Below are 22,119 nucleotides of genomic sequence, written 5' to 3' on the forward strand. Positions count from 1 at the left end.
CTATTGTAAACAGTGCTGCTATAAACATAAGGGTGCAGGTGTTCTTTGGAATTGATGTTTCTGGTTCCTTTGGGTAAATACCTAGGAGTGGAATTGCTGGATCCTATGGAAGCTCTATGTTTAGAAGGTCCAGAAATCTCCACACAGCTCTCCACAGTGGTTGGACCAGTTTGCACTCCCACCAGCAGTGCAGAAGAGTTCCTTTTTCTCCACAACCTCGCCAGCCTTTGTTGTTGCTAGTTTTGTTAATATGTGCCATTCTCACTGGTGTTAGATGGTATCTCTTGGTAGTTTTGATTTGCATTTCCCTGATTACGAGTGATGGTGAACATTTTTTCATATGCCTGTTGGCCATTTGCATTTCCTCTTCAGAGAAGTATTTTTTAGCTCTTCTGCCCATTTTTGGACTGGATTATTTTCTTTGTTGTTGTTGAGTCTCATCAGCTCTTTGCAGATTTTTGTGATCAGTCCTTTATCATTAGTGTTGGGTGCAAAAATGTTCTCCCAGTTGGTGGGGTTTCTCTTTGTTTTTGTTATTGTCTCTTTTGCTGTGCAGAAGCTCTTTAATTTGATGTAGTCTCAGCTGTTGATCTTTGCCTTCACTATCACTGCTTTGGGTGATGTGTCTGTAAAGATGTCTTTGATGTGCAAATCACGTAGTGTTTCGCCTATATTTCCTTCTATGTATTTTATGGTTTCAGGTCTTATGTCTAGTTCTTTAATCCATTTTGAGTTGGTTTTTGTGTATGGTGTGAGGTAGTAGTCAAGCTTCATTCTTTTGCATGTAGCGACCCAGTTTTCCCAGCACCATTTATTGAACAAACCTTCTTTGCTCCAATGCATAGTCTTTGCTCCTATGTCAAAGATTAGTTGACCATAAATCTGTGGGTTTATTTCTCAATTTTCTATTCGATTCCATTGGTCTGTGTGTCTGTTCTTGTTCCAGTACCATGCAGTTTTGATGATTATGGCTTTGTAGTATAGTTTAAAATCTGGGCATGTGATGCCTCCATTCCCTTCTTTCTTTTTCGGGAGAGCTTTGGCTATTCGGGGTTTTTGGTGATTCCATATGAATTTCATCAATAATTGTTCTATTTATTTGAAGAATAACATTGAAATTTTCATTGGAATAACATTGAATCTGTATATTGCTTTTGGTAGGGTGGCCATTTGAATAATGTTTATTCTTCCAATCCATGAGCAGGGGATGTCTTTCCATTTCTTTGTATCTTCTTCTATTTCTTTTAACAGTGTTTTATAGTTTTCTTTGCAAAGGTCCTTTACCTCTTTTGTTAGATTTATTCCGAAGTATTTGATTTTTTTTGTTTCGATAATAAAGGGGATGGTTTTTTTCATTTCTTCTTCTTCAGATTTATTTTTTTGTGTGTAGGAAGGCTTCTGACTTTTGCATGTTGATTTTGTATCCTGCCACTTTGCTGAACTGATTGATGAGTTGAATTAGTTTTTCTATGGAGTTTTTGGGGTTCCCTATGTAGATTATCATATCATCTTCAAATAGTGATAGTTTGACTTCTTCTTTATCTATTTGGATTCCTTGTATGTCTTTCTCTTGTCTTATTGCTCTGGCTAGGACTTCCAGTATTATATTGAAAAGCAGTGGTGAGAGTGGACATCCTTGTCTTGTTCCAGATCTTACTGGAAATGCTTTCAGCTTTTCACCATTGAGAATGATACTGGCTGTTGGCTTGTCATAGATGGCCTTTATGATGTTGAGGTATGTTCCTTGTATCCCAAGAATTTCAAGGGCTTTTATCATGAATGGGTGTTGCACTTTGTCAAAAGCTTTCTCGGCATCTATTGACATTATCATATGGTTTTTATATTTCTTTTTGTTGATGTGTTGGATAACGTTGATTGATAAATGAAAGAGGAGAAATCACAACAGACACAGCAGAAATCAAAAGAATAATCAGGGCCTCCCCGGTGGCGCAGCGGTTGAGCGCTGGGTTGCGAAGCTGCCCGTAGCCTCTGCAGCGCTGGTTCGATCCCCGGCTGCTCCCCGGCCACCGGAGGAGGGTCCCACATGGCGTGCAGACCTCTCCTGCCGCCCGCTGCTACCCTCAGCAGTGTACTTCGGTCCTTCTGCCTGCTCTGCTCCCGCTCTGGCTCTGGTGAATTCTCTCACCCTCCCGTGCTTCTGACTGTACCCAGTGCTTGTATAAATAAATAAATAAATAAATAAATAAATAAATAAATAAATAAATGAATGAATAAATCTTTAAAAAAAAAAGAATAATCAATAACTACTATGAACAGTTATATGGAAACAAGTTCAACAATCTACAGGAGATGGACAAATTCCTACAACTCTACAATCACCCAAAGCTAGATAAAGAAGAAATAGAACACCTAAACAGACCAGTTACAAGTAGCGAAATTGAAATGGTAATCAAAAACCTCCCCAAAAACAAAAGCCCAGGACCTGATGGATTTACAAATGAATTCTACCAAACATTCAGAGACAAATTAGTGCCTTCCAAATTAGAACTCTTCCAAAAAATTGAGAAGAAAGGTATAATACCTAACACGTTCTATGAAGCCAACATTACACTAATACCAAAACCGAACAAGGACCACACAAAAAAAGAAAACTATAGGCCAATCTCCCTAATGAACACTGATGCAAAAATCCTCAATAAAATTTTAGCTATCAGAATCCAACAATGTATCCATAAGATAATTCACCACGACCAAGTAGGATTCATTCCAGGGACACAAGGATGGTTCAGCTGATTTTTTTTTTTAAGATTTATTTATTTATTTATACAAGCACTGGGTACAGTCAGAAGCGCGGGAGGATGAGAGAATTCACCAGAGCAGAACAGGTAGACTGACGAAGTACACTGCTGATGGGAACAGCGGGCACGACAGGAGAGGTCTGCTGCGCCATGTGGGACCCTCGCCTGGCGGCTGGGGATGGAACCGGCGCTGCAGAGGCTGAGGGCAGCCTCACAACCCAGCGCTCAACCACTGCGGAAAGGCAGCTGATTTTGTTTGTGTTTATATCTTGCCACTTAAACTGCACTGGTTTATCGTTTCAGTTAGATCCAACATCCATGTAGCCTGAAAACCCTAAAAACTGGACATAAATGGAACTCATCCTACAATAATAAACACTATTTCAGACACTTATTTCTTAAAACATTCATCTGAATATTGGTTAATTATTCCCACAATATTATACACAAGAAAACAGACTTCGGACCATCTTTTTTAAAAATAATTTAAGAAAGCAGTTGAAGCTTGTGTAATCTTTTGTGTTTTATGTATAAAATACCATACAGTATGGATGCCTAATTTCTTATAACTCCTCTCATTCACTATTTATACATTTCATTTTATACTATAAAATAAGTTTATTATTCACTTTGAAACATAAGTTAATTTTAATGCAAAGCTATTTAGTAAATGAGACACTCCCATTAAATTCTTTTCCATTTCCTTTGAGTTTGGCTTTCAATTTTTTAAATTGAAGTAACCTTACATTATAACATTATATAAAAATCCGGTATCCATGATTATTAATCAACATGTATATGTGGCCTTATTCACTGCTAAAATTTCAAATTTAACTTTCATTATACCATTTCCCTCTGATTCTGATTTAACCCCCCATTCCCACATGTTTCTGTTAGCCACTAATTGTTCTTACATAGTCATAGTCCAAAAGTATATTTTGTTTTATTGACATGACTTGCTTATTTGTTTTCTTTATCACATATGAGTGAAATCATATGTCATTTGACTTTCTCTGTTTGGCTTATTTCAGTAAGGATAATTCTGTTGTTATCCTCTGTTGCTGCAAATGGTGCAATTTCATCTTTTAATACCTAAATTGTGTTTCATTATCTACATATACCACCTCTTGTGTCCATTTGTCCATCAGTGGACACTTGGATAGTTTCTGCCTCTTGACTATTGTAAATTCCACTGCAGTGAACATGGGTGGCGCACACCTCTTTGAATTAGTGGTTTTTTTGTGTATTTTACAATTACATTCTCAGAAGTGAGACAATTGGATCATAAGGAACTTATATTCTTCAGTTTTTGAGGAATTTCCATACTGCTTCCAGAATAGATGCACAAGTTTACATTCCACCAAATTACGTAAGTGTTTCCTCTTCTGGTCTGAGACCCTGTGAGCTCAATGACCAGTCCAGGAATGGAAACCTCCAGCCTCTACGAGAGTTAAGAAATCAGAGTTTTCAGGCAGAGTCCAGATGGCTTCATAATGGATCCCAGAGCCAAGAAAGGACAGTGGGACAGAGAACACAGCACTCCTTTGTAAAGTATCAAGCAGACGTGTAGCATTTGCAACCCGGGTCACTCAGTGGACAGCAGGGCTAGTGGTTGTGGTGGTCATTGCCTGTGGAAACTGCCTGTGCCAAGCTTTGCAATGGGCAAACAGCCCACAAAGGTGAACCTTCATAGCCAGGCCAGCTGAGTCCAGAGATGGAACCCTGTGGACTAGACCCAGCTCCAGTCTCCAGGAGACTCAATCCGTGGCAGGAACGACCAGAGCGAGGTGGGTGGAAGCTTCCGACAACTGAAGACCAATTGGACCTTGCCGTGGAGAGAGAGGGGAGAAGGTGGAGGTGACAGAGCTCACGTCTCAGCAAACTGAGACAACACTTAAGTCCCAGACTCCCCACTGCCCACCTCACCCCAAGGTAAACTAGAAGAGAAACAATCAAACTGACCCCCGGCACCTCAGCTGTACACCTGGAAATGAGGTGACATCAATACTTAGAAATCAAGGAACATCTGAGTGCAGGAAGGAAAAACAGTAGCAGAACAGAAGTTCTGGCTCATAAATACAGGAGAGAGAAGCAGAGGAGTCTCAGTGACGTGGAGCAACAACATTGAATACACCCGTGAGTTATGGGAGGTGACTCAGGGCAGACGGGCAGCTGCGAGACCTGAGAAAGTAGATAAAAGAACCGGAGGGTCTTCACCAAAGAGATGGACAATATTAAGACACACAAAAGTGTCTAAATGTAAATGAACACAAATATAGAAAATGTTTTAAGTAGAATTAAACTGGCAAACAAAATAACTTGAGAAATAGAGGATCCAAATGTATAAATCACCCAATAAGGAAAACAGAAATGAGACTTAGACACAGGAAAAATAAGGCAACACTACAAACAATGTCAAACGCAATTAGAAGTGGAAACATAGGGATAGTGGATGAAGGAGAAGGGAGGAGTTTCGCCTTTCAAAAAAATCATTGCTGAGAATTTTCCAAACCTAGAGATTGAAATAACCGTGAATGTTCTGGAAGTAGCGATAACACCCAGATTTCCAAGTGAAAATGACCTACCCTTGACACTCCACTATTTAAATTATTAAAAATCAGAAAAAAGGGAAAAAATTTCACAGGATGCGTGAATAAAAGAAGATTTGCAAAGGCATGCAATGGAGGCTTCCTCAGATTTTTTCCCCAGTCACTCTCCAGGACAGGAGAGGAAGGAAGTGCTCATAATCCTACACACAAGGACTTCCAGCCAAGAACACTCCACCCTGCAGTATTATTCAAATATGAATGTGAATAAAATCTTCCCCAGACAGAGAAGTCCATGGAGTTTATCACTGTCACATCTGCCTGCCTGACACTAAGCATCTGCCTGCCTGACACTAAGCATCTGCCTGCCTGACACTAAGCGGACAAGAGTTCTTCCACAAGAAAGAAAAAAATGAAAAAACCCTGAGCAAAATGATATGAACAGGAATATTATGGGTCACCAACAAAGCATCAAAAGGAAGAAAGTGAAGGACAGAATTAGGTACAACTGAGTATTAGCCCTGGACACTCATGGATACTTTGATGTGACAAGATCTTTCTCTAGATAATTCGTAAGTCGCTTGTTTTTACTTGAAACAGATGTACATATTTTTCCTTCATATCTTGTAAGTACCCAGTTTATTATTATTGTAAGTACCCAATTTTTTGTACTTATTTTGTCAGTACCCAATTTTCTGTTTTAAACATTTTACTGAAGAAAACTTCATTCCAGTTTTCAGACCAGTTAAACATAATTAGGGAAATACAGAAGACGTATTTATAACGTAAAAAACACTGATATCAAGCTCAATACATAAGACAAACAGATTATCTCTGACTGAGTGATGACAGGATCATGACTTAGTCCATGGACTGTGAGGCCTGCTGCTCCCGACCTGACAATCTGAGGAAGCGGCCCCCTTCACGTTGGGGTTGCTCTGCAGCTGAAGAGCCTCCCCAGGGCCTGCTTTATGTCCCTGTTTCTGAGACTGTAGATGAAGGGGTTCACCATGGGGGTGACCACCGTGTACATCACCGAGGCGATTGCACTGTCCCTGGAGTCTTGGGTAGCAGCGGAGCTGAGGTACACGCCGAGCGCCGTCCCGTAGAACAGGGAGACCACGGAGAGGTGAGACCCACAGGTGGAGAAGGCTTTGTACCTGCCGCTCTCTGAGGAGATTTTCAAAACAGAGGACACAATCTTAGAGTAAGAGTAAAGGATGCCGCTGAGAGGAATCATCCCCACAACCCCCGTTGCTAGATACATCACCAGCTCATTGAGGAAGGTGTCAGAACAGGCAAGCTGGATCACCTGGTTCAGTTCACAGAAGAAGTGAGGGATTTGCAGCTGTGAGCAAAAGGACAGTCGCAAAACTAGTAAGCTGTGTAATAGAGATTGCAGAAGACTAAACACCCAGGATGCAAGAAGCAGGAGGCCACAGAACTGGGGGTTCATGATGACCGTGTAGTGCAGGGGATGGCAGATGGCCACAAACCGGTCGTAGGCCATGGCTGTCAAGAGGAAGTTGTCCCCTCCTACAAAGAGTAAGAAGAAAAACACCTGGCTGAGGCAGCCCGCGTAGGTTATGGCTTTGTTCTGCGTCTGGATGTTCAGCAGCATCTTGGGGACGGTGGTGGAGGTGAAGCCGATGTCGGCAAAGGACAGGTTGGCGAGGAAGAAGTACATGGGGGTGTGCAGGTGGGGGTCCGTGACGATGGCCAGGATGATGAGGAGATTCCCAGTGACCGTGACCAAGTACATGGCCAAGAATGCCCCGAAGAGGAGGGGCTGCAGCGAGGCCTCTTCTGAGAGCCCCAGGAGGGTGAACGCTGTGGTGTGGGTTTGGTTTCCTGGCGCCAGGTCGCTGGTGAACCTGGGGGATGGAGACAGAAGTGATGTCAACTTCACCACAGCAGAGCAGTCAAGAATAGGGTTTAAATGTTGATTTTATTGAAAATATATTCTGTAATTATATTTCATGTTACTGAGCTAGTGCCTTTTCCCTGTTGCTGAAAATGATTAGCCATGGGTACATCTAAAAAACCATTTTTCCAAGTCAAAATTTTCTTTGAAAATTTCCTGATTTCTTCTTTTAAATGTGTTTGACCAATTATATTATCCAAATATTGTTGGAATCATGGAGGAAAAGCAGTGAGATCGACTTTGAAGTATCCTAGCTCTGGGGCCTCCCAGGTGGCCTAGGGGTTATGTCTCACGGCTGCTACCGGCACAGGAGTGTCTTTCAGTAGATCGGCCTGTCCTGCTTCCCACTCATGTCTCTAGTGAGTCTTCTCACTCCCTGCACCTCCAGCCTGCACTCCAGTTCTATGTGCACGGAATTAATGAATAAATTTTTTTTCCAGGAAAGAAGAAAAAGGAAAATCCTAGCCCCAAACAAGTTTTCTTCTAAGTATGTGTGTGGTCTTGGTAAATAATATTTCATATGGTGGTTATTGTTGTTAAGTAAAATAATGCAGTTGGATGAAGAGGTGGATTCTAGAGGAAACTTGATAATCACTTCCGATTATGAGACTTTGAACAAAAAAAAATCTGAAGTCAATGGGATTTTTTATATGAAGGTCATATCAGGTGGCAACAATATATCCACGAGAAGAACATTCGGGTTTGGGGAAATAGCCAGGAAAAGATGTCAATACAGGAGCCTTCCTGGCACAGTTGCAGAACCAGAAGTAGGGGTGTGACAGGAGGGGGCGCTCCAGGTTGGGGGTGAGATGAGAGAGGTTGGCTGGACATCCCGACTTCCTCAGGCCTTGGAAGTTCCTGCACGTGACATTGTACATTTGCTGATCTTCTAGTGTGTAGACTGTGTTACATGCGCTGTGCCTGGGTGTGGGTATTATGTATCACATATATAAATTATCTGTAGTTGAATCCCTCAGTAAACTGTAATCTGTTTCTCTCCCATATCATCTAAATTCTGAATGCTAGATTACAGAGGACATCTTTAACTTTGGGACAGATGTCTAATCTGTGCTTCCTTTACCTCTGCTCAGGATTGTTTTCCTTATTTCTGCTGCACACACTTTCTGATCCACACTTAGGGCATTTTGTCCTGTGCCTTGAGGCAGAGCTGACAATTGGAAATCGCTATGGACAGCAATTTGCTTTGTAAAGAATCAGCTGTGCAGAATTGCTATAAAGAAAGTTGCTATTTTCTTCTGCATTTTAAAACACTGGATACCTAAACAAACAGAACCTTGGCCATTGTCTCCTTATTTATTTATTCATTTTTTTTGTAACCGAGGTCATATCGGGGTACCCCCAGCAGGTATCGCCACCATAGTGTGCCCACACCCACTCACCCATATTCACCCCTGCAGACCATTGTGCTTCCTCCCTGCCTTGTTCTTCCCCTTCCCCCAGGCTCCCCCTTGGGTGTCTCAGCTCTGTAGTCAGCTGTCAAGGGTTAGGCCCAGCTTGTCTTCATCTGTTAATTTAGTTACTTTATATTCCACTTATCAGTTACACCATCTGATATTTATCTTTCCCATGACTTATTTCAGCTAGCATCATGATTGCAAGCTCCATCCATGTTGCCACAAATGGCATAGGTTTGTCTTTTTGATTGCTGAGTAGTATTCCATTGTGTGTATATACTACATCTTCTTGATCTATTCATATGTTAGGATGTTTCAACTATAATAAATAGTGCTGCAATAAATATGGGAGTACAAGTTTTTTTCAAATTAGTTTTTTGAATTTTGTGGACAGATGCCTGAGAGTGGAAAGACTGGGTCAAATGGCAGATCCATGTTTACTGTTTCAGACGCGGTCTCACTGTTCTCTGTAAGGGCTGGACCAGGCTGCACTCCCACCCGCAGCGAGTGGCCCACTGTCCTGCTTGTGAACAGCATCCTGTCAGGGTCAGTTCCTTTGTACCATCTGCTTCTTGGCAGGCCCAAGTTACCCTCAACTCTGACTGGACTAAGATGATTGGGAGATAAATGAGTAGATGATCAATACAAATGGAGTTTAATGGTAACAGTGACAGGGTCTCACAACAAATTTGGTGATGTATCTGTGACCAGAAATCTGCCATAGGAAATTTAATTCTTGTTTATCTTGATGAACTTATGATAAAATTGGTTTTGTGATATATCATTTCTCTTAAAGTTGCAGTTTCCAAGAATATATCCATGGTATTAAGTGAGAAATTAATGTATTCACTGTACTCTGACACCTCACCCTGATTTCCTTCAGTTGGGAATAGTAGATAAATAAATACATATTGCATGAGCTAGATGAAGAATATGGTCTCACAAAAATAATGACAAGTTGAGAAAGACAGACAGGGAAATGCTAAAATAGTTAGGAGAACACGCAAGAGGAATTTTCATATCCTGAGACTCACATCCACTAGGGGGTCAGACCTGGGTTTACATGAATGAAGTAGAATAGAACAAGTAAAGCCCGTAGGAAAATGTCTGAGTGCATTATCCGAACACACCGTGACCACTGATTAACAGTTCTCCTCCATCAGTTGTGTGTACCTGTGTATGTGCGTGTGTCATTTCTGTATGTATGTGCGGGTAGGTAAGCTTCATCACAGAGTAAAGACAGGTCAGACTTTTGGCCACAGTAAGAAGAATCTGGCATCATTGCATACAGGAGAGAAGTATTTGAAAGGTCAGTTCTTGCCAATGAGGGAGAGACCATGTGAGTGAGCCCCCAACTGAAGGGCCAGGCTGGGTGGAGAACAGTTCCTTGGACACCAGGGCCCCCAGGCCGACGGACCTGCTGTCACTCCACTCGCCTGTAGTGGGGTTGACAGTGGGATCCTGATCTGAGTGTTGTTTTTGTACCTGTTCCCCCTTATGTGACCACACGCTGTGACATGATGCAGAGTGACTGAGATTGTCCCTCCTCTGGTTTTTCATTTTTGTGGAATTGATTCTTTTCTTTTTCTTGGGTTTTTATATGCATACAAGAGCTGAGGTACAGGCCAGGGATGGGGGGGGAGAGGATTCACCAGAGACACAACAGCTAGATGTACTGAAATACACTGCTGAGAGGAGCAGCAGGAGAGACAGAAGAGGTCTGCCACACCATGTGGGTTTCTCCCTGGCCGGCCGGGAATTGAACTTGGGAATCGAACTCATGCTGCAAAGGCTGCAGATTCCTTCATAGTGCGGTGCTTAACCCCTTGCGCCACCAGGGAGGCCCTTAGACTTTGGGTTTTGATCTCTCTTTGACACAGATAAACTGGTCCTTGTTTTGCTCCTCGTCCAACAAGCAGTGGCCTCCCCAGACAATATTCCCTAAAATCCTGCTTGTGCCCCAACGGTCTGTCCCTTTCCTCCGTGTTATTCCTGAGACCTTCATATCCCACATGTGCTTTTTCCTTGTGCTCGACCCTCTCTAGCATAATGAAACATCCACATGAGCAGGGATGTCAGCTAGTTTCCCCACTTCTGTTATTTGATTGTATAGAGACTATGTCAAGGAAATTAATTCATAAAATAAATGAAACAGCAGGAAAAATAAAGTCTGGTTAAATGTAGTGGGATCAGCATGAATGCAATAAGCACAATGGTGCACAAATCTAAGACCCTGTGAAAAAAAGATATAACAAGACTGAATCACATCCACTGGTTCTCTAAAACATAAATTGGCAAAGACTTAAAATGAAAAATAGTAAATCACACTCTTTCCAAGCAGGGAAAAATGCAGATCCAAGATTATTTCTACCTAGATAAACAAAAATGGATTCCAATATGCTTGAGGGAAATGTCATTTGTCATTTGAATACAGAAGAATGTGATCCAGGAGATGGGAAGGTGGGGGCTGTTTTTATGAACAAATTGGCTGCCCCTTTGTCCCTTTGTCTCTCTTGTATGCAGAAGATGTTCAGTTTATGTAGCACCACCTGTGTGACTTCCTGATTTTTCAAGTGACTCAGGAAGTCATTGCCTATGCACATACCAGAGAGCGCCTAAATATGTGTTTTCCAGAGAAGACACCTAGATGGGCAACAAGCACATGAGGGGATTCTCAGGATCACTCACCAGGGAAATGCAAATCCTAACCAGGAGCTGTCACCTCACAGCTGCTGACAGAGCAACCAGGGAGATGACCAAAGGTCAGCAGTGAGGGTAAGGGAGCAGAGAACCCTGGGGTGCTGTCAGTGGCTAATTCACTGCTTCAGCCATGGTGGAAAAGAGAATACAAATAGCAAAGTTAGACCCCCCCATGATCTGTTCATACATGTACAAAGGCGATGAAAACATGACACCAAAAGCTATCTACAACCCTTGTTTATTGAGCCAAAATTTAGAAATAACCTATGAGGCCAACAGTGGATAAATAAAGAAAATAATGTGTACACGTATAGATATAAAATATATATGGGCTCTCTCTCTCTCTCTCTCTATGTATATATATATATATATATATATATAATATTGATCTTAATTTTCCAAATAAATATACTTGGATTTTGTAAAACTTTTAATGTATAATACACACACAGGATTTTGTGTGGTTATAACACACATTCTTTGTAATAATATATGAGCTACTACTATTCAGTCAAGAAAAAGGACACCCTGTCTCTTGCGACAACACAAGCACCTAAGAACATTCTGCTCCATGACAGAAGTCAGAGAGCTACCCATCCTGGAAATCACTTCTGTGTGTGGTCCTTACACAGACTTGAATCGGTTACATGGATCGGGGTGGGGAATTTGGTAGGAGTTGGTTCAGGATACACACTAGAAGCTGCTGGATGAATACGGTTCTGGAATCTACTGCATAGTGCCATAATCAACAGTACTTTCTTATAACCTTCCAAGTGGCCGAGAGATTATTTCTGAATCGTTTTGTGACAAAAATGAATATGAAATGCATGTAGTGATGGAGGGGGTAGCTAGTACTACAGTGGTAATCATATTGCAATATAGAAATATATCAAATCAAAATTTTTTTCTCAACTTACACACTGTTTCATTTCAATTAAATCTCAATGAAAATACATCAGATCAAATCAAAATGTGAGATGTAGTAATGAGGAAAAGCAGATGTGACATGAACACAAGGTGTATAACAGGTTATTACTACTAAGAATGCGAGAAAACAGCCGATGTTTAAAATACATAATGGGACACAATAGGATCTACTGAGCCCCACACAAAATGGAAAACCTTCAACATTTTGTCCAACAATCTCCACATATGTAGGGGAATTGAGTGCAAAGCACTTATTTTGAAAAACTCCAATTCTGTTTGAATATTTGAATCACAAACCAGAATAAAAAATCAGAACCTGTACATCAATGAACTAAGAATGAGCACAATTTATAATTGAAAAAAGCAAAATTCTAACAAGCAAAACTGCAGATTGGCCAGTACTAGAGTGGTTGCAAAGTCAAATTCTTTAGTCTCCCCCAACTGACATTAAAGAAAAAGGATGACTTCTGTGAGCACCTGCTATGAGGGAACACTACACACTGTTCCTCTCCTCAGCTGCTCTGTGAGGTCATCTGCCCCCATTACCCTGGATCTCTCCAACACAGATGCCCTGCTATCACCCGTCCACTCCCGTATCCCCTTCATATTTAACAATTTATTTCCTGCTGCCTCAACTCCAGACCTTCTTGGCTGGGTCCTAACTTTGCTGGAACCACGTTAAGCCTCCCACTCCTCCTTCAGTCTCATCCTAACAGATTTTCCTTCCTGTCTCTTCACTGTCAGCACCATCTCTGTGTTGTTGAGAGCAGTGGGCAGTTTTGAGTCACAAATTAAGTAAATTAATTATAAATTGACGAGTCATTAAGCAAGAGAACAAGGGAACCTCTTGTGCCTGGGCCTGGTTTGATCTCTGTGACCTGAGGCAGAACTTCTCAGTTTGCATTTTCCCTGAATCTGTCCCAAGTGCCAGCTGGGCTCTGAGGCTCACCTGGGTGGGGGCTGTGAGGGGGGCTTCTCCATGGAGCGTCTGAGTCCCTCCTGGACGCTTGAGGATGGATCTGGGCTGTGTCACAGACAGGATCTCAGGAGGGTGCCAAGGGCTTGTCCCTGGGCAGAGGTCGGGCTCCACAGACAGGAATCATGTCCTCTCCGGTCCCGGGTTGGACAGTCTGAGGGACCGAGGGAGACAGGGTATTTACCGCCCTCCACGTGGTCTCATTAGCCACACCTCACTCTCCTGCTCCAAGCTCTGAGCTCATGATTTCCCTGTGGACACTGGACTGAACAAAAGGAAAGTTCCTTAATGATTCTCTGATCCCAAGAGACTAGATTAGATGTCAAGTGCATCCAGTTTTTGTTACTCTTTTTTCATGAACTCCCGCACCTTCCAGTTCTGTGACCATCCAGCACTTTATTCTCACTCTGTGTTCAAGTTTTCCAAATGTCTGTGCCTGAGGAGCCCGTCTTGACTTGATGCCCTGGATCATCAAGGCACAAATGCGGTACAAGCACAGACCCCTGAATATGTCCAATAGTGCTATTCCTCTCTCATAAAACAGAGAACCGAGTTCCTCTATATAAAGCTTCAGCAACCACACTCCTTGTGTTTATGGCACTTTTGCAAAAGCAAATAGGAATTTCTTCTTTGTTTTTATTGTGATGTGAGTGTAGCAGCCTTATGTCTGAAACGCCAGAAGGAAACGACTGTGTTCCTAACCAGCTGATATGCAGGTCTAAAGAGCAAAGATTTTTGTAGCGGCCACACTCACTCTGAAGCCCGTGCACCTCCTCAGCCCCCCAAAGAGTAGGCAGGTGTCCTGCTTAGCAGCACAGGGAAGTGCTAACTTGCTGTGCCACTGCCAGCGCTGGGGGCTGCCCACAAATTCCACTCCTGACAGTGGGCGTCACCATCCTCACAGGTCACCATCCTCATCCCCAGCAGCAGTTGTCTGAGCAACCTCTAAATCATGCCCAGACTTCCCTGCCAAAGCAGGGTCCGTGACAGCCCCTGGTGAGGCAGGAGCAGGCATGACAGCAAACTCCAGTGAGGGTCTCCCTTTGCTTTTCCAGCAGCCAGAGGAACGACTTGTAGCTCCTTTTGATGGACTCCTGTCAGTACTGAAAGTTCTTCTTTTGGAAGACAATCAATTTTCCTTAACTTTTCTGTCCTCAATGTTCACTTTATTGCCACAAAACACAGTAGGGATGTTTTTACACCCCTACCAGGTCTCTGTGCAAGTTGGGCACGCTTTTGAAAATAACTTGTTACCTCTGACAATCTAATGGCTCACTCGCTTGGACTAATATCCTCCCTCCATCCACCAGACGTCTCCCAACCAGCTGAGTAGCTCATGTTGAACTTGACACCTCTCCTTGGGTGTGGAACAGGAGAGGATGGACCTCAGCATACCAGGTTCTTTGTATGACTTTATTTGTCAGAATTATGCTGTGCAAATATATCCTCCCTTTAGTAGGTTGTCTTAGTGTTGTAGTGATGTTTTCTTTTACTGTACAGAATCATTTGGTAGATATAGTCCCAATTATTTATGTTTGCTTTTATTTCCCTTGCTGCTGCAGATGAATCCACAAACACATCTGAAATTTATATTGTACAGTGTTTTGTCCATGTTTTTTTCTATGTGTGTTATGGTTTGGGGTCTTACATGAAAGACTTTTATATTCATTTGGAATTGATTTTTGTGTGTTTGGAGATGGAATCATCTAGTTTCATGCTTCTGCATGTGTGTCCAGTTTTCCCAATACCATTTCCTGAAGAGGCTTCTTGCTCCAGTGTATGTTCGTGGCTCCTATTTTGTTGATTAACTGTTCCTATAAGTCTGGTTTGTTTCTGGGTCTTGATTCTATCCCATTGTTCCAGACCATTTTAATCATCCAGTATTGTTTTACTTATTATAGCTTTATAGTATAGTTTGAAGTCTGGTTTAATAATGATGTTTTCCCTTTTTTGGTCAGATTTGCTTTGCTGTCCAGGGTCTTTTGTGGTTCTATATGAATTTCAGTAATGTATGTTTTATTCCTTAAATTGTGTCACTGATAATTCCATGTAATTGTGTTGACTCTGTGTAGTGCTTTGTGGAGGATGTTCATTGTGGCCACATTGATTCTTCCAGTCCATGAACAAGAAATAACTTTAAATTTCTTCATGTCTTTTTTATCTCTTTTGACAGTCTTATAGTTTTCTTTATAAAGGCCCTCCACATCCTTTGTTAAGTTTACTAACTAGGTATTTAACTTTTATTTATTTTGGTTTGATTGTAAGTGGGATCATTTTCTTGATTTTTTTTCTCACCTAACTCATTGTTTATATATAGGAAGGGAGCTGATTTTGTTTGTGTTTATATCTTGCCGCCTTAACTGAACTGGTTTATTATATCATTAGATCCAAATCCAGGTATGCTGAAAACTCTAAAATCTGGACATAAATGGAACTCATCCTAAAATAATAACCACTATTTACAAGCACTTGTCTCAAAACATCCATGTGAATATTGGTTTATTATTCCCACACTATGAGACAAGAGAAAACTGACTTAGGGCCATCTTTTAAAAAAAATAATTTAAGAAAGATACTCAATCTTGCGTAACCTTCTGTGTATTATGTATAAATGGACCCATGTAGTATGTGGGCCTAATTTTTTATGGCTATTCCAATTCAGTAATTTCACATTTTATTTTATATTGCAAAGTAACTTTATTATTCACTTTGAAACATAAGTTAATTTTAATATAAACCTATTTATTAAAGAGACACTCCCATTAAATTCTTTCCATTTCCTTTGAGTTTAGCTTTCAATTATTACACTGAAGTAACCTTGCCTTATAACATTATATAAATTTCAGATATGCATGATTATTAATCAACATAGGTATATGCGACATTTAGTTCATTGCTAAAAGTTCAAATTTGGGCCTCTCCTGGTGGCGCAGGTGGTGGAGCACAGCGCTGTGAAGGTGACCGCAGCCTAGCAGTGCCGGTTTGATCCCGGCTGGCCAGCAAGGGTCCCACATGCACAGCAGACCTCTCCTGTCTCGCCCGCTGCTCCCCTCAGAAGTGTCTGTCATCAGTCTGCCGGTTCTGTTCCCTGCTTTGTCTCTGGTGAATCCTCTCACCTCCCGCACATCTGACCTGTACCCCAGTTCTTTTATAAATAAATTTAAAAAAAAAGAATATTTTTTTTAAAAAAGTTCAAATTTATCTTTCATTATACCATTGTCCTCAGTTTCTGATTTAAACACCTCCCTTACCCCATCTTTCTGTTAGCCACTAAATGTTCTTATTTTGTTTTATTCACATGATCTGTTTATTTGTTTCCTTTTTCACATATGAGTGAAATCATGGTATTTGACTTTCTCTGCTTGGCTTATTTCAGTAAGGATAATTCTGATGTTTCCCTTCTGTTGTTGCAAATGGCACAATGTCATCTTTTTAATATCTAAAGGAATAAATAGTTTTCCATGATCTACATATACCACATCATTTTGGCCATTTGTCGATCAGTGGACAGTTGGATAGTTTCTGCCTCTTGACTATTGTAAATTCCACTGCAGTCAACATGGGTGACACACACCTCTTTGAACTAGTAGTTTTTGTGTATATTTTCCAGCTACACACTCAAAAGTAGACAATTGGATTATAGGGAACTCATATTCCTCCATTTTTGAGGAATTTCCATACTGTTTCCAGAACAGATGCCAAGTTTTCCTTCCATCAACATTACATAAGTGTTTCTTCTTCCGGCGGGGACCCTGTGAGCTCAGTGACCAGCACAGGAAAGGAATTCTCCACGCTCTACCAGAGTGAGGAGATCAGAGTTTTCAGGGGAGCCCAGATGGCTTCATAATGGATCCAGAGCAGGGAAAGGACGGGTGGGGCAGAGAACACAGCACTTCTTTGCAAAGTAGTAAGCAGACTTGCAGCATTTGCAAACTGGGTTCCTCAATGGACAGCAGGGCTGGTGGCTGTGGTGGTCATTGCCTGTGGCAATGAACACAATATGGAAAATGTTTTAAATAGAATTAAACTGGCAAACACATTTACTTCAGAAATAGAGGATCCAAATATATAAATCACCCAGTTAGGAAAACAGAGAGAAATGATACAAGGACACAGGAAAAATAAGGAAACGCTACAAACAATGTCAGACTCAATAAGAAGTGGAAACGTAAGGATAGTGGATAATCCAGAAGATGAAGAAAGAAGGGAGGAGTGATACTTTTCCAAAAAATCATAGCTGAGAATTATCCAACCTAAAGAATGAAATAAGCAGGAATGTCCAGGATGTAGCGATGACACCTGGATTTCAAATTGAAAATGACCTACACCTGACACCGCACTGTTAAATTTAAAAAAATCACGAAAAAGAGAAGAATTTACAGGAGTCCTGAGTAAAATATAATTTGCAAAGGCCCCAAATTAGGCTCTCCTCTGATTTTCCCCTGTCAATCGCCAAGAAAGAAGAGGAATGAATGCAAGGACTTCCAGCCAAGAATACTGTATCCTGCAGAATTATTCAAATATAAATGTTCAATAAAAGCTTCCTGGACAGAGAAGCCAATGGAGTTTATCACTGTCTGGTCTGCCTGCCTGACAGTAATACTGACAAGAGTTCGTCTATAAGGAAGGAAAACTGAGCCTTAGCTCACAAAGCCCTGAGCAAAATGACATGAACAGAAATATTACGGGTCTACACAAAATCACCGAAAGAATGGAAGTAAAGGACAGAAACCAGGGACAGCAGAATATTAATCCTGAACACGCATGGATACTGTGATATGACAAGATTTTTCTGGAAATCATAAGTAAGTTGCTTGTTTTTACCTGACACAGTTGTACATATTTTTCCTCCATTTGTTTTTATTATTTTGTAAATGCCAACTTTTTGTTTTAAACATTTTCCTAAAAAAAAATTCAAGTACACTATGCTTTTGTTAGTACTGACGCCAGTATTCAGAGCAGTTAAAAATAATTAAGGAAATTCAGAAAGCATATTTATAATGTATAAAAAACTGATATCAAACTCTGTACATAAGACAAACACAGATTATCTCTGACTGACTGATGACAGGATGATGACTTACTCCATGGAATGTGAGCCCTGCTGCTCCCGACCAGACAATCTGAGGGTGGAAACACCATCACGTTGGTCTGCTCTTCAGCTGAAGAGCCTCACTAGGGCCTGCTTTATGTCCTTGTTTCTGAGACTGTAGATGAAGGGGTTCAGCATGGGTGTGACCACCATGTACATCACTGAGGCTGGTGCACTGTCCCTGGAGTCGTGGGTAGCAGCAGAGCTGAGGTACACACCTAGCGCCGTCCCGTAGAACAGGGAGACCACAGAGAGGTGAGACCCGCAGGTGGAGAAGGCTTTGTACCTGCCGCTCGCTGAGGAGATTTTCAAAACAGAGGACACAATCTTAGAGTAAGAGTAAAGGATGCCACTGAGAGGAATGACCCCCAGAATCCCCGCTGCTAAATATATCACCAGCTCATTGAGGAAGGTGTCAGAACAGGCAAGCTGGATCACCTGGTCCAGTTCACAGAAGAAGTGAGGGATTTGCAGCTGTGAGCAAAAGGACAGTTGCAAAACCAGTAAGCTGTGTAACAGAGATTGCAGAAGACTTAACACCCAGGATGCAAGAAGCAGGAGGCCACAGAACTGGGGGTTCATGATGACCATGTAGTGTAGGGGATGGCAGATGGCCACAAACCGGTCGTAGGCCATGGCTGTCAGGAGGAAGGTGTCCAGTCCTCCAAAGAGTAAGTAGAAAAACACCTGGCTGAGGCAGCCCGAGTAGGTTATGGCTTTGTTCTGTGTCTGGATGTTCAGCAGCATCTTGGGGACGGTGGTGGAGGTGAAGCAGATATCGGCAAAGGACAAGTTGGAAAGGAAGAAGTACATGGGGGTGTGCAGGCGGGGGTCCGTGACGATGGCCAGGATGATGAGGAGATTCCCAGTGACTGTGACCAAGTACATGGCCAAGAATGCCCAGAAGAGGAGGGGCTGCAGCGAGGCCTCTTCTGAGAGCCCCAGGAGGGTGAACGCTGTGGGGTGGGTTTGGTTTCCTGGCGCCAGGTCGCTGGTGAGCCTGGGGATGGAGACAGAAGTGATGTCAACTTCACCACAGCAGAGCAATCAAGAAATGAGTTTAAATGGGGTGATTTTATTTTAAATACATTCAGTTAATCAATTTCATTTCTTAGAGCTAGTACCTGTTACCCGAAATTTTCAAGGCTGTTACACTTAACACCTTCTCCTGATACTGAAAATAATTAGCCATTCTTACATCTAAGTTAAACATATATCCAAGTCAAAATTTTCTTTGAAAATGTCCTAATACTTTCTTTTAAATTCATTTGACCAATTGCATTATGCAAATATTGTTGGAATCATGGAGAAATAGCAGTGAGACTGACTTTGAAAAATCCTAGCCCTCGGGTGTCCCTGGTAGTACAGGGGCTAAGTCTCAGGGCCACCACTGGGACTGCCTGAGTATGATCCCTGGCCAGGGAGTGACCCACATGGCACAGCAGACCTCTCCTGTCTCCACACTGCTCCCCTCAGCAGTGTGTTTCAGTAGATCTGCCTGTCCTGCCCCCCACTCTGTCTCTGGTGAGTGCCTCACTCACTGCATCTTTGGCCTGCTTCCTTGTTCTTCTGTGCATGCGTAATAAATAAATAATTTTTTTTAAAAAGGAAAAATCCAAGCCCCAAGCAAGTTTTCTTCTAAGTATGTGTGTGGTCTCGGAAAATAATATTTCATATGGTGATTACTATTGTTAGGTAAAATAATGTAGTTGGATGAAGAGTTAGAATCAAGAGGAATCTTGTGTAATCACTTCCAATTAACAGACTTTGAACAAAAATATCTGAAGGCAGCAGGATTTATCTATGAAGGAGACATCACGCGGCAACAATATACGCATGAGAAGAACATTTGGGTTTGGGGAAACAGCCAGAAAAAGATGGAATCTAGGAGTGTTTTTGGCACAGTTACAGATCCACGAAGTAGGGATGTGACCGGAGTGGGTGCTTTAGGTTGGGGGTGAGATGAGAGAGTGGGCAGGAAGCCCCGACATCCTGCTGCTGTGTGAAGTTCCTGCACATGACATTGTACATCTTCTAGTGTGTAGATTGTGTTACGTGTGCTGTGCCTAAGTGTGAGCATTATGTGTTACATGCATAAATGATCCCTCATTTAATCCCGCCATAGACTATAATTTCTTTCCCTCATATTTCTTCTGAATTCTGAATGTTTGATTACGGAAGACAGCTTCCACTTGGGAGAGGTGTGCAATCTGTGTTTCCCTTACCTGTAATAAGGCTTATTTCCCTTATTTCCTCCACTCACACACTTTCTGATCCACGCTTAGGGCGTTTTGACCAGTGCGTTGAGGCACAGCTGAGAATTGGAATCAAATCACTAAGGACAAGGAAAATAGGAAGCGTTTTACTTTGCAAAGGGCCACCTATCCAAATTGTTGTAAAGAAAGTTATTTCCTCTGCATTTTAAGGCACTAGATACCTAAGATCAAGGAACCTTTTCCTGTGTCCATATTTATTTATTCATGTATTCATTTGTAACTGAATGAACAAGGTTCTGCAAATCCACTGCATGACAGTCAGCAGTGCTTTCCTACAACCTTCCCAGTTGTGAAGAGATTATTTCTTAAACGTTTTGTGACAAAAATAAATATTAATTGTGTGTATTGAGGGGGTGTCAGCTAGTGCTGCAGTGGTCATTATATTGCAGTAGATTAATATATCCAGTCAACATGTTTGTCTCCAACTTTCACAGTGTTTCATGTCAACTAATATCAATGAAAATACAACAGATCACATCACAAATGTGAAGAGACACAGTAATGAGGAAACACAGATGTGACGTGAACACAATGTGTATGAGAGCTTAGTACTACCAAGACTTCAAGAACAGCCTATGTTCAACATACGTGGTGGGACACAAAGGATCGACTGAGGCCCACACACACATTGAAAACTTTCAAACATTTTGTACAACAATCTCTCCATATATGGGAGAATTAACTGCCAAGTATTTATTGTGAAAAACTCTCATTCTATTTCAATATTTGAAAGAAAATCAGATAAAAGCTCAGGGTGTAAGTAAATGTAAGAACGAGAACAATTTGTAATTGAAAAAAGCAAAATTCTAACAAGCAAAACTGTGCAGATTGGCCAGTGCTAGAGTGGTTCTGAAGTTAAACTCTTTAGTCTCCCCCAACTGACATTAAAGAAAAAGGATGACTTCTGTGAGCACCTGCTGTGAGGGAACACTACACACTGTTCCTCTCCTCAGCTGCTCTGTGAGGTCATGTGCCCCCATTACTCTGGATCTCTCCAACACAGATGCCCTGCTCATCACCCCGTCCACTCCCGCCATCCCCTTCCCATTAAACACTTTATTTCCTGCTGCCTCAACTCCAAACCTTCTTGGCTCTTTCCTGACTTTGCTGGAACCACGTTAAGCCTCACACTCCTCCTTCAGTCGCATCCTAACAGGTTTTCCTTCCTGTCTCTTCACTGTCAGCACCATCTCTGTATTGTTGAGAGCAGTGAACAGTTTTGAGTCACAAATTAAGGAAATTAATTATAAATTGACGAACAGTCAAGCAAGAGAACAAGGCAACCTCTTGTCCCTGGACCTGGTTTGATCTCTGTGACCTGAGGCAGAACTTCTCAGTTTGCATTTTCCCTGGATCTGTCCCAAGTGCCTGCTGGGCTCTGAGACTCACCTGGGTGGGGGCTGTGAGGGGGGCTTCTCCATGGAGCGTCTGAGTCCCTCCTGGACGCTTGAGGATGGATCTGGGCTGTGTCACAGACAGGATCTCAGGAGGGCGCCAAGGGCTG

General features: G+C 41.9%; 2 protein-coding genes and 1 pseudogene across 2 annotated transcripts; all 3 read right to left on the minus strand.

Moving 5' to 3' along the window:
- Positions 1–6,227: 6,227 nt before the first annotated feature.
- Positions 6,228–13,252, minus strand: LOC119240327 (olfactory receptor 7A10-like). Its single transcript, XM_037504676.1, has 2 exons — positions 13,221–13,252; positions 6,228–7,179 (listed from the first exon to the last, which is right to left on the minus strand). Exons 1-2 carry the CDS (start codon positions 13,250–13,252, stop codon positions 6,228–6,230), a joined length of 984 nt encoding a protein of 327 aa, XP_037360573.1.
- An 893-nt stretch (positions 13,253–14,145) lies between these two features.
- LOC119240328 (GTP-binding nuclear protein Ran-like) lies at positions 14,146–16,503 on the minus strand (annotated as a pseudogene).
- Positions 16,504–16,967: 464 nt separating this feature from the next.
- Positions 16,968–19,320, minus strand: LOC129145438 (olfactory receptor 7A10-like; the record flags this gene model as incomplete). The annotated part of the gene is made up of 3 exons (XM_054692933.1): positions 16,968–17,042; positions 17,379–17,396; positions 18,424–19,320. Coding segments are annotated over 3 exons (990 nt in total), but the record flags the coding sequence as incomplete, so codon positions are not given.
- Positions 19,321–22,119: the final 2,799 nt, after the last annotated feature.

Source organism: Talpa occidentalis, unplaced genomic scaffold (assembly GCF_014898055.3).
Source record: "Talpa occidentalis isolate TD23 unplaced genomic scaffold, MPIMG_talOcc4v2.1 talOcc4.12, whole genome shotgun sequence".
Classification (NCBI taxonomy): Eukaryota; Metazoa; Chordata; class Mammalia; order Eulipotyphla; family Talpidae; genus Talpa; species Talpa occidentalis.